Source organism: Dreissena polymorpha, chromosome 8 (assembly GCF_020536995.1).
Source record: "Dreissena polymorpha isolate Duluth1 chromosome 8, UMN_Dpol_1.0, whole genome shotgun sequence".
Classification (NCBI taxonomy): Eukaryota; Metazoa; Mollusca; class Bivalvia; order Myida; family Dreissenidae; genus Dreissena; species Dreissena polymorpha.
The window spans coordinates 93721996-93734510 of NC_068362.1; the positions used below are offsets into that span (position 1 = coordinate 93721996).

At 37.3% G+C, this 12515-nt stretch overlaps 1 protein-coding gene across 5 annotated transcripts in view; it reads right to left on the minus strand.

Moving 5' to 3' along the window:
• LOC127842879 (exocyst complex component 4-like) overlaps positions 1–12515 on the minus strand; it is a 94325-nt gene that overhangs the window by 51635 nt on the left and 30175 nt on the right. For 3 of the 5 annotated variants that reach the window (XR_008031959.1, XM_052372636.1, XM_052372632.1), the window contains exons 11-13: positions 9126–9264; positions 8362–8376; positions 2626–2697 (exon numbers count right to left, since the gene is read on the minus strand). Coding sequence is in view for 4 of the 5 variants with exons in the window: in XM_052372636.1 (XP_052228596.1) it covers positions 2626–2697; positions 8362–8376; positions 9126–9264 (226 nt within the window). In the remaining variant the exon portion in view is untranslated. The remainder of the gene's footprint in view (positions 1–2625; positions 2698–8361; positions 8377–9125; positions 9265–12515) is intronic. The other 2 variants (XM_052372633.1, XM_052372635.1) reach the window with 2 other exon arrangements.

A 12515-nucleotide genomic window follows, 5' to 3' on the forward strand; every position in this document is an offset into this window, starting at 1 on the left:
TTAAATGTCCTTTATTTTTACTACCATACTGATTATTAATTTCCGTTTGTTTTGTAAAAATACATTTGGGCAGGTACTCACAAACCCATTCTTAGACTAAGTAAAAACAAACAATATACTTAGTTGGAAGAAAAATATGTTCAGCGTGTGAATATATACAGGGTCCCTGTATCACTGGTGATAATGTCTTTAAAATACTGTTCTACACAAAGAATGATGGCGATAGAGGTGCTTAATACCGAGTTTGATTCAAGTTTTAAACAATTCTTAATTATTCAAATTTTGAGAATATTCTTTATTCTTGACCTATGTCTAATTATTATTTGGTGAAAACAAGCCCTATCCAAGATGGCCCTAGTTCACTCACCTGAGAGGAGTCGGTTCATTCAATCTTTACCAAACGTCAAACTTCACCCAGATATTGTCCAGACAAACATCCTGGTCAAGTTTCATTCTTATTGAACCAAAACTCTGGCATATGGAGTGATTTTATTTTTGTAAGATTTAACCTGGTGACCTATATTTTGAGTTGACCTCCCTTATCAAACTTTGCTTACAAAAAATAAATATTATGACCAAGATTCATAAAATCTGAAACAAAATTGTCACCTCTAAAGTGTTAACAAGGATTTTGTATAATATAATGAAAATTTGGACAATCTAAGGGCAATAATTATGGCACTAATTATGTGATATATATAAAACCAATCTTTTCAACAAGTTTCATGATGATTGGGCAAAAAATGTGACTATAAGAGTGTTCACAAGCTTTTTTTACTATATAAATATGAGAAAACTGCCACCCCCCCCCCCCCCCGGCAGCCATGTTATTCAACTAACCGGAATCATTTTCAAACTCAAGTCTCATATCAAGGAAACAAATGTTCTGACCAAATTTCATGAAAATTGGGCCAAAAATGTGACTTCTAGAGTGTTCACATGTTTTCACTATATACATATAGAGAAAAATGCCCCGCCCACTGGTTGCCATGTTTTTTCATCGATCTGGACCATTTTCAAACTCCTCCAAGATATCAATAAAACCAATGTTTTGAAAAACTTTCATGACAATTGGGCAAAAATTGTGACTTCTAGAGTGTTTACAAGGTTTCTCTATAGCCATATAAGGAAAACTGCCCCCCCCCCCCCCCAGCAGCCATGTTATTGAACTGACCGGAACGATTTTCGAACTCAACTCTCATATCAAGGAAACAAATGTTCTAACCAAATTTCATGAAAATTGGGTCAAAAGTGTGACTTCTAAAGTGTTCACATGTTTTCACTATATACATATAGAGAAAAATGCCCCACCCACTGGCAGCCATGTTTTTTCACCGATCTGGACCATTTTCGAACTGGTCCGAGATATCAATAAAACCAATGTTTTGACCAACTTTCATGACAATTGGGCAAAAATTGTGACTTCTAGAGTGTTTACAAGGTTTCTCTATGGGCAAATAAGGAAAACTAACCTCCCCACCCCCTGGCAGCCATGTTATTCAACTGACCAGAACCATTTTCAAACTCAACTCTCATATCAAGGAAACAAATGTTCTGACCAAATTTCATGAAAATTGGGCCAAAAATGTGACTTCTAGAGTGTTCACGTGTTTTCACTATATACATATAGAGAAAAATGCCCCGCCCACTGGCGGCCATGTTTTTTCACCGATCTGGACCATTTTCGAACTCGTCCGAGATATCAATAAAACCAATGTTTTGACCAACTTTTATGATGATTGGGCAAAAATTGTGACTTTTAGAGTGTTTACAAGGTTTCTCTATAGCCAAATAAGGAAAACTGCCCCCCCCCCCTGGCAGCCATGTTATTCAACTGACCGGAACCATTTTCAAACTCAACTCTCATATCAAGGAAACAAATGTTCTGACCAAATTTCATGAAAATTGGGCCAAAAATGTGACTTCTAGAGTGTTCACATGTTTTCACTATATTCATATAGAGAAAAATGCCCCGCCCACTGGCGGCCATGTTTTTTCACCGTTCTGGACCATTTTTGAAATCGTTCGAGATATCAATAAAACCAATGTTTCGACCAACTTTCACGATGATTGGGCAAAAATTGTGACTTCTAGAGTGTTTACAAGGTTTCTCTATAGCCAAATAAGGAAAACTGACCCGCCCACTGGCGGCCATGTTTTTCAACGGACCGGAACCACTTTTTAACTCAACCAACATATCATTAAGACAAACATTTTGACAAAGTTACATGAAGATTGGGCATGAAATGTGACTTCTACAGTGTTTAAAAGTTTTTTCTTTTTTTTGACCTAGTGACCTAGTTTTTGACCCGGCACAACCCAGTTTCGAACTCGGCCGAGATTTTATTTGGGCAAAGCTTTTGACCTAGTTTCATGAAGATGTGACAAGAAATGTGGCCTCTAGAGTGTTTACGAGGAAATGTTTACAGACGGACGGACGGTCGGACGGCTGGACATACGACGGACAAAGACCGGTCAGAAAAGCTCATCTGAGCAATCAGGTGAGCTTAAAAAGCATAGTAAAATGCAGTACTTCCTACAACTGACCGAATAATTTGTGTGTGTAATGAGTAGGACATCGATGTTTCAGCACATGATTGGCAACTGATGGTCTCTCCTACTTACCACTGCCTGTATCTTGGACCACACATCTCTTTTAGTGTACATGCTCTCAGGCTTGATGTAGACCCCAGATTGCTGAAACCACAGGTATCACAGCATCATCAACATGTGTGGAGTCAATGTACTGAGCCATGTTCTGGGAAAACTGGGCTTAATTCGTGTGTAAAGTGTTGTCAACACCGGCTAATTAGAGCCGCCGCCATCCATCTTGACTGGATTGACATTTAGAAAAGAATTACTTCAAACAAGAATTCATTAAAAGCAGAAAGTGTTGTCCCTGATTAGCCTGTGCAAACTGCACAGGCTATTCTGGGATGACACTTTCCAAACATTTCCAGAACATGGCTCAAATGATCAAATCTGTAGACCTCGTTAGAAAGCATTCTAAGCCCATTTTCTACATTCAACAATGGGGCTGTACAACATGGGAGGAATCTTTAAAATGAACACCTGTTTCTTGATTGACAGCAGTCTTTTTAAAATAGTTTTTGTTCAAAAAGTACAAATAAGGATGCAGATGGTGTCAGAAAAGCCATAATCGATAAAATGACCCTTGTAATGCCAAATAGGGTCTTATGCCATATATGCATCTGCACAGCCTGGTCAGGAGCTACTCTGTAAGGACATCACCAAATGTTGCCAGACTCGATAGCGGACAGCGTATCTTGTGACTGAACTGCACAATTTTGCAAGCTGGTCTGAAGCACAGGAGGGAATCCCGATTTTTTTTTAAAATATATATGCTATACTAAAAAAAACAAGAGCACCGCCTTGCGGGTGCAGACCGCTCATCTATTTTCTTTTTAAAGGTGAAGGGACTCTCATTTTCAATCACAAAGGAGGGAGGAGTGGAGTGAAGAGGGGTGTATAGTGTGGGGTTGTGGACATTTATTACATTATCTTCCAAAAAAGCGAAAAAAAAAAAAAAAAAAAATTGGGGGGGGGGGGGGGGTATAGTGTGAGGGTGTGGTGATAATTTGTGAGATGATCTTAAAAAAAAAAAAAAAAAAAAATCAAAAAAAAAAATTGGGGGGGGGTGTGTGGTGGGGGGGGTGGGGGGGGGTATAGTGTGAGGGTGTGGTGGTCATTTATTTGTGAGATGATCTTAAAAAAAAAAAAAAAAAAAAAAAAAAAAAATAGGGGGGGGGGAGGGGGGAGGGGGGGGGGGGGGAGGGCACAGGGGATAGTTTGGGTGAAGTCTATTGTGGTATGTCAGGTAAGAGTAGTTTCATCAAAGTATCAATCAAATCTAATCATAAATAAAGAAGTTATGGCAATTTTAGCAAAATTTAATAATTTGACCTTGAGAGTCAAGGTCATTCAAAGGTCAAAGTAAAATTCAAGTTGCCAGGTACAGTAACCTCATGATAGCATGTAAGTATTTGAAGTTTGAAAGCAATAGCCTTGATACTTCGAGTGGATCGAAACACAAAATTTAACCATATATTAAAAGTTACTAAGTCAAAAAAGGGCCATAATTCCGTAACAATGACAACCAGAGTTATGCAACTTGTCCTTTTACTGTACCCTTATGATAGTTTGTGAGTGTTCCAAGTATGAAAGCAATATCTATGATACTTTAGGGGTAAAGTGGACCAAAACATAAATCTTAACCAAATTTTCAATTTTCTAAGTATAAAGGGCCCATAATTCCGTCCAAATGCCAGTCAGAGTTACATAACTTTGCCTGCACCGTCCCCTTATGATAGTTCATAAATCTTGCAAGTATGAAAGCAATAGCTTTGATACTGTAGGAATAAAGTGGACCTAAACACAAAACTTAATCAATTTTCAATTTTCTAAGTATAAAAAGGGCACATAATTCTGTCAAAATGCCAGTCAGAGTTACATTACTTTGCCTGCACAGTCCCCTTATGATAGTTAGTAAGTGTTGCAAGTATGAAAGCAATAGCTTTGATGCTTAAGGAATAAAATGGACCTAAACACAAAACTTAACCAAAATTGTCAATTTTCTAAGTATAAAAAGGGCACATAATTCTGTCAAAATGCATGCCAGAGTTATCTAACTTTGCCTGCCCAGTCCCCTCATGATAGTAAGTAAGTGTACCAAGTTTGAATGCAATAGCATTGATACTTACTGAGAAAAGTGGAACTAAACGCAAAACTTAACCAAAATTTTCAATTTTTTAAGTATAAAAAGGGCACATAATTCTGTCAAAATGCACGCCAGAGTTATCTAACTTTGCCTGCCCAGTCCCCTCATGATAGTAAGTAAGTGTACCAAGTTTGAATGCAATAGCATTGATACTTTCTGAGAAAAGTGGACCTAAACGCAAAACTTAACCGGACGCCGACGCCAACGCCAACGCCAACGCCGACGCCGACGCCAAGGTGATGACAATAGCTCATAATTTTTTTTCAAAAAATAGATGAGCTAATAAAAATAAAATATATATATATATATGCTATAATAGAATCGGGATTCCCTTCTGTGGTCTGAAGGTGTGCAGGCTGCATATGGCATAAGACCCATTTTCCCATAACACAGATCAAATCTTGATATTCATCTAGTCTGTTTACAAAGAACATGTTGACAACACATGACACACAGCACTCAAAGGGCAATCACTGAAGCTCACTATGAGCATGTTGTGCTCACATGAGCTAAAAAAAGGATTTCCTTGGTGGACTTCTGTGAATACAATGATTGTTATTGAGTAAGGTTTAGTAAAATGCCATGCTCAATTACACATGCAGATATTACCACAGACAACACAAGTTCACTTAAAAATAAGAAAAAAATTAAACTAAAAAAGTTAACTTCAAAACGCTATTATTACAAAATAACAAAGTTTGATTCCCAATATCTACTATGTCTTCTGCCTGTGTTCATGGAGGGGTAAATACATGGTGTAGTATTGGTGGAAGGTTTTGAACAAATTTAAAAAAAACCTAATTATATTTAAGGGAGAAAGGAAACAACACAAATATGGCAACATTGCAATATGATGGTGTAGGCCTAATCATGTTGACTCACTAATCTGCCTTTAAATAGGGTCATTTTGGTGTAAAATACTTACACCTTTCAAAGTAATTTAAGAAAAAAATGAAACACACTTATTCAATGCCATGACTTCTTTATAGAGATTCCCTGTCAGATATGGTTTATTTCTCAAACCTGTGAAAACTAAATGACTTACAGATTCAGATGCATCCATTCTTAACGCAGGCAGTTATTTTAGGTATGCATATATTTTAACTTTGAGATGAAATGTTGACCCTAACGCTATAGCAACATGTTAAGCACACTACGACATCTGTATATGGTGATCGTTTTTGAAATTGTCTAAGACATTATTAATTGAAGTTAGTACCTTTTTATGTTATTTCAAATGCATCGAAAGCCTACGGCTTATTGAAATTCTATGGGTAGAACCAGTACCTGGTGTCTTTGGGGGAGATCTATAGAACACTGCCACAATGGGGATCAACCCCATGACCTCCCGGTCACTAGGCTGACACCATATCCATTACACTAAGGAAATCTTAGATTAATATTACAGAAAAGGCATGCTGCACTATGCCCATAATTGACTTCTGACCTGTAGGAGAGTATAAAACCTTTGAGCTGGGAACAAAGGCAATACGCATGACATGCCATCTTCTTACAAAATTCTAGGTTGGACATTTAAAAAAGTTCAGATAAATGAAGAAATACAGTCTGGACAAGCTCAAATGTACATACAGACAGACACATGCACGCATCAGATGTAAATACAGACTGACACATGCACAATTCAGATGTTCATACAGACGGACACATGCACACATCAGATGTACATACAGACGGACAATGGCACGCATTAGATGCACATACATATGGATGGAGAAGAACAATGCTTAATAACTAAGAATTTGAGGGGGCATGACAATGACTGATGAGTTAATGACAACTAATGCCAGAAGATATTTGTAGTCCCTTCAATAAAATACGCTACTTATCACTACTATCCTGGTTGTTTCTGAACAGTATAAGAATCTTGTACTATTTGGAGTCAAGATATTGGTGTGCAAGTATACAACAAAATGTGATGATAATAATATGTCAGGCAAAATAAGTAATCATTTCAAATAATGCACATCGTGAAAGAATAATATAAGGTAAATATATCCATATCAAAATGCATAAATTTTCAGCCACACAAAAATGTTGAAGTTATTTTTTGAGGTGGAGTCAGTCTCTGTGAAAAGTGGTTCTAATGTATGTGAGTAAAGTATTGTCCCTGATAAGCCTGTGAAGTTTGCACAGGCTAATGTGGGATGAAACTTTGTGCCTAGACTGAACTTTTGTTTAGAAGAGACTTCATTTAAACTAAAAATTCCATAAAAGCAAAAAGTATCATCCCTGATTAGCCTGAACCTATCACAAAGGCTAATCTGGCACAACACCTAATGCACATGCATTAAGTCTGAGCCTGAACCTATCACAAAGGCTAATCTGGAACAACACCTTATGCACATGCATTAAGTCTGAGCCTGAACCTATCACAAAGGCTAATCTGGCACAACACCTTATGCACATGCATTAAGTCTGAGCCTGAACCTATCACAAAGGCTAATCTGGCACAACACCTTATGCACATGCATTAAGTCTGAGCCTGAACCTATCACAAAGGCTAATCTGGCACAACACCTAATGCACATGCATTAAGTCTGAGCCTGAACCTATCACAAAGGCTAATCTGGAACAACACCTTATGCACATGCATTAAGTCTGAGCCTGAACCTATCACAAAGGCTAATCTGGAACAACACCTTATGCACATGCATTAAGTCTGAGCCTGAACCTATCACAAAGGCTAATCTGGCACAACACCTTATGCACATGCATTAAGTCTGAGCCTGAACCTATCACAAAGGCTAATCTGGCACAACACCTTATGCACATGCATTAAGTCTGAGCCTGAACCTATCACAAAGGCTAATCTGGCACAACACCTTATGCACATGCATTAAGTCTGAGCCTGAACCTATCACAATGGCTAATCTGGCACAACACCTTATGCACATGCATTAAGTCTGAGCCTGAACCTATCACAAAGGCTAATCTGGCACAACACCTTATGCACATGCATTAAGTCTGAGCCTGAACCTATCACAAAGGCTAATCTGGCACAACACCTTATGCACATGCATTAAGTCTGAGCCTGAACCTATCACAAAGGCTAATCTGGAACAACACCTTATGCACATGCATTAAGTCTGAGCCTGAACCTATCACAAAGGCTAATCTGGCACAACACCTTATGCACATGCATTAAGTCTGAGCCTGAACCTATCACAAAGGCTAATCTGGCACAACACCTTATGCACATGCATTAAGTCTGAGCCTGAACCTATCACAAAGGCTAATCTGGCACAACACCTTATGCACATGCATTAAGTCTGAGCCTGAACCTATCACAAAGGCTAATCTGGAACAACACCTTATGCACATGCATTAAGTCTGAGCCTGAACCTATCACAAAGGCTAATCTGGAACAACACCTTATGCACATGCATTAAGTCGGGTTTTCACAGAGCACTTATAAAATACTACAACTACAACATGAACTTATAAATGCCAAACATTCAAGAAACAATAGTTGAACGTGTAAAAATAAACTACACTATTAACTCAACAACTTCAAACTGCTCAGACATACAGATGGACAAAATATAAGAAAGGAACTACAAAAAATGAAAGGACAAAATGCAAGGAATGAGCAATGCATTTACCTCTGCTTTCTCGTGCTAAAACCATTGGCAAGAATCAAGTATCTGGATCTTACAGTACTTTGCATCAAATAGTTTGACCATAAAGTACTTGCATCAGTTAATGGGATACAAACAAACATAGCATCCAATAGTGGGATATGAATTAATGTCACATCACAATAAACTTACCATCAGAAACTGAGATCACAATAAAATAAGCATCAGATACTGGGATCAGATCAAAATCAATCAGATTATAGTTTTTAATTTAATGGGATCATTATGTATTAAGCATTAATAACTGTTATCAGAATGTGTATCTATCATACACAAAGATTATACAATGCCCTATTATTCAAAGGAAAATCATAAGATAACTATTAAATTATCATAATGACAAAATTCAAAATAATGTGATTATAAAAAGTTACTCAAAAATAGGAGAATTTAAACAAAGTCTAAACAGTAGCGCGTGCCGTCCCTCAGTAAACCATACACACATGCATGAAGCCAAGTTTTCAGAGGGCATGGCTTATATAATTATATTACCATGAAATTCACTAGATTGTTTATACCCAGCTAACTTTATGCAGGTGAGAGAGGCAATAATGTCAATAGAACTGTGCTGTATATATTTTAAGTTAGTTTTAACTGCTGTATTGTGGTAAGTCATCTTTGTCCATAAAACACTAAAAATATTCTTATGAAAATAACACAATCTCATGAACACAAGTGGCCTTTTGCATTATTAATTTATTATCTATGGGATATACCACCAAACTTACCATAATTTTGCGTAGATTGGCCAATACAACGTCATGGATGTTGGCCACACTTCTGAACTGTCTGAAGATGATATCTAGGAGGTCACTGAGCTGTCTGGGCAGGAACTGGCCCATCAGGTTCTCACCTGGACTGCCACTACTATAACAGAGGGGGGATTATATCGCAATGAATGTGCGTAAAGTGTTGTCCCAGCCTTGACTACCACTACTATAACAGAGGGGGATTATATAGTAAAGCATGTGCGTAAAGTGTTGTCCCAGCCTGGACTACCACTACTGTAACAGAGGGGGAATTATATAGCAATGCATGTGCGTAAAGTGTTGTCTCAGCCTGGACTTCCACTACTGTAACAGAGGGGGGACTATATAGTAATGCATGTGCGTAAAGTGTTGTCCCAGCATGGACTACCACTACTGTAACAGAGGGGGGACTATATAGTAATGCATGTGCATAAAGTGTTGTCTCAGCCTGGACTTCCACTACTGTAACAGAGGGGGGACTATATAGTAATGCATGTGCGTAAAGTGTTGTCCCAGCCTGGACTACCACTACTGTAACAGAGGGGGGACTATATAGTAATGCATGTGCGTAAAGTGTTGTCCCAGCCTGGACTACCACTACTGTAACAGAGGGGGAATTATATAGTAATGCATGTGCGTAAAGTGTTGTCCCAGCCTGGACTACCACTACTGTAACAGAGGGGGGACTATATAGTAATGCATGTGCATAAAGTGTTGTCCCAGCCTGGACTACCACTACTGTAACAGAGGGGGAATTATATAGTAATGCATGTGCGTAAAGTGTTGTCCCAGCCTGGACTACCACTACTGTAACAGAGGGGGAATTATATAGTAATGCATGTGCGTAAAGTGTTGTCCCAGCCTGGACTACCACTACTGTAACAGAGGGGGAATTAAAAGTAATGCATGTGCGTAAAGTGTTGTCCCAGCCTGGACTGCCACTACTGTAACAGAGGGGGAATTATATAGTAATGCATGTGCGTAAAGTGTTGTCCCAGCCTGGACTACCACTACTGTAACATAGGGGGGACTATATAGTAATACATGTGCGTTAAGTATCGTCCCAGATTGGACTACCACTACTGTAACAGAGGGGGATTATATAGTAATGCATGTGCATAAAGTGTTGTCCCAGCCTGGACTACCACTACTGTAACAAAGGGGGGATTATATAGTAATGCATGTGCGTAGAGTGTTGTCCCAGTATCAGAGGGGAAATTATATCGTTACGCATGTGCATAAAGTGTCGTCCAAGATTGGACTACCACTTCTGTAACAGAGGGGGGATTATATAGTAATGCATGTACGTAAAGTATCGTCCCAGATTGGACTACCACTACTGTAACAGAGGGGGGATTATATAGTAATGCATGTGCTTAGAGTGTCGTCCCAGTATCAGAGGGGAAATTATATCGTTACGCATGTGCATAAAGTATCGTCCCAGATTGGACTACCACTACTGTAACAGAGGGGGGATTATATAGTAATGCATGTGCTTAAAGTGTCGTCCCAGATAAGACAGTGCATAGGCTTATCAGGGACAACATATTAACGCACAATAAAAACAAAGTAGGATCCATGAATAATTCACTATATATTAGACATCATGGATTAACAATTGTGACAAAGAGTGCTGCTAGTGGTTATTTAGAGGAAGTGCAGAGTAGCAACTCTTTTGTCAGTATTTTTGGAGTTATTGTCATATGCTTTTTTTTAATTGTCCATTTTTGTGAAGAGAATAATTCTGGAAGTAAAGATGTTAAGTTGCATATTATTTTAATAAGTTCCATATCTATTCGGTCTTTAATAATATAGTTAAATACTTTGCATGAAATATATAGAAAGCATTTATTTTTAACAAGTAATTTTAATAATGATAAAATAATACTTATAGTAATAAAGTAATCATGAGAAAAAATATATTTCAAGAATGCTACTTAATGATGCCCTTGAATAAGTAGGATATATTTCAATCAATAATTGCAGAAAAATTGAAGAGTGACATTAAAGTTTCATTTTATTTTGGCACCACAAACCTTGTTTGTGTCAAGAGATTTGGAAAAGGAAAAGGCAAAGTTTCTTACAAAGGAAGGCCATCTACTTTAGACAGTCAGTGTTACTCATCTCACACACAGATTTCTGTACTACTACTTAAAATTTGGAGGTAGGTGTTTGTTTCTTTAAAGAAATTGGTGACATGTGTAATATACATCATGTTTTATGGTTGGTTCACTAGTTACACTATATCAATTAATGTAAACAATAAACACTTCCGCAATAAAGAACATTAATAGGTGTTTGTCTTTCCATTCCTATCATCATTCAGTTCATCCATCAGTCAATTTTTCCCAAACGTTGTAAGCCCTCAAACTTTCAGATAATTTTTGTTGATAAATAACTTTGCAAGATTGTCAACCTATATGACATTTTGTGCTGTTGGCAAAAGACCAATGACAATATTCCAGATCTATGACATTTTGAGCATCAAAAGTCAATATAATAGATGCTCGGCAACATGCCTCACCTATGGTCAATACTGCCTGTAATTACATGTATTTAACAAGCTGAGCCATGCACATGTTTGAATAGACCAGTTGAATGTTATTGTTTACATTCGGGATTTTCCGCGCATGCGCACTGACTGGTTGGCAAAAACACTGGTTACAGTAACGTAAAACATGTATACATGTCTTTTGTTTAGTCAATAAAACGATACAAAAATCCGAAATAAACATTAAAACTCTTCAATAATATTGCACAAATATAACATTAAGTACCAATAAATGTATATTCATAAATATAATTTCCTCTGTATAAAAATACGAATTAGTTATTACCGGCAGATGTAACATGGTCGGAAGACTAAAACCTGGCAATCCCACAAAACAAAACATAAACTATTCTTTCGTATTCTTTGCGATAGTAAGATTTTGATAATTTATATTTCAAAAATAATAACACATACATTAATTTGATTATAATTATAAGTGGTGTAGATAGTGTTATTGTTCATAAGCGAACGATAGTGTAAGAGGTGCATTTAATCAATTATAAAACGATGCCCTAAAAGCGGAATACATTAGAATTTGTAAATATTGTAGTTATTTAATTTTCCATTGAATGAACTATCGTTTCGTTTCCATCAAATGACATTATCATAAAGTTTAGCATACATATGAAAAACAAAAACTGCATATTATGCAAATTGAACTGTCTTTGCGTGCACTGTCTTTACTGGCGATAAGGAGTGATAACAATCTAGCATTTTATGATAAATAAATCTATATTTTTTACCCTTTTGTTGTTTGCTTGTTTTCATGATGTCGTTTCGTACACTACAGTAATGTACAATCATAACACGTGGTAGCC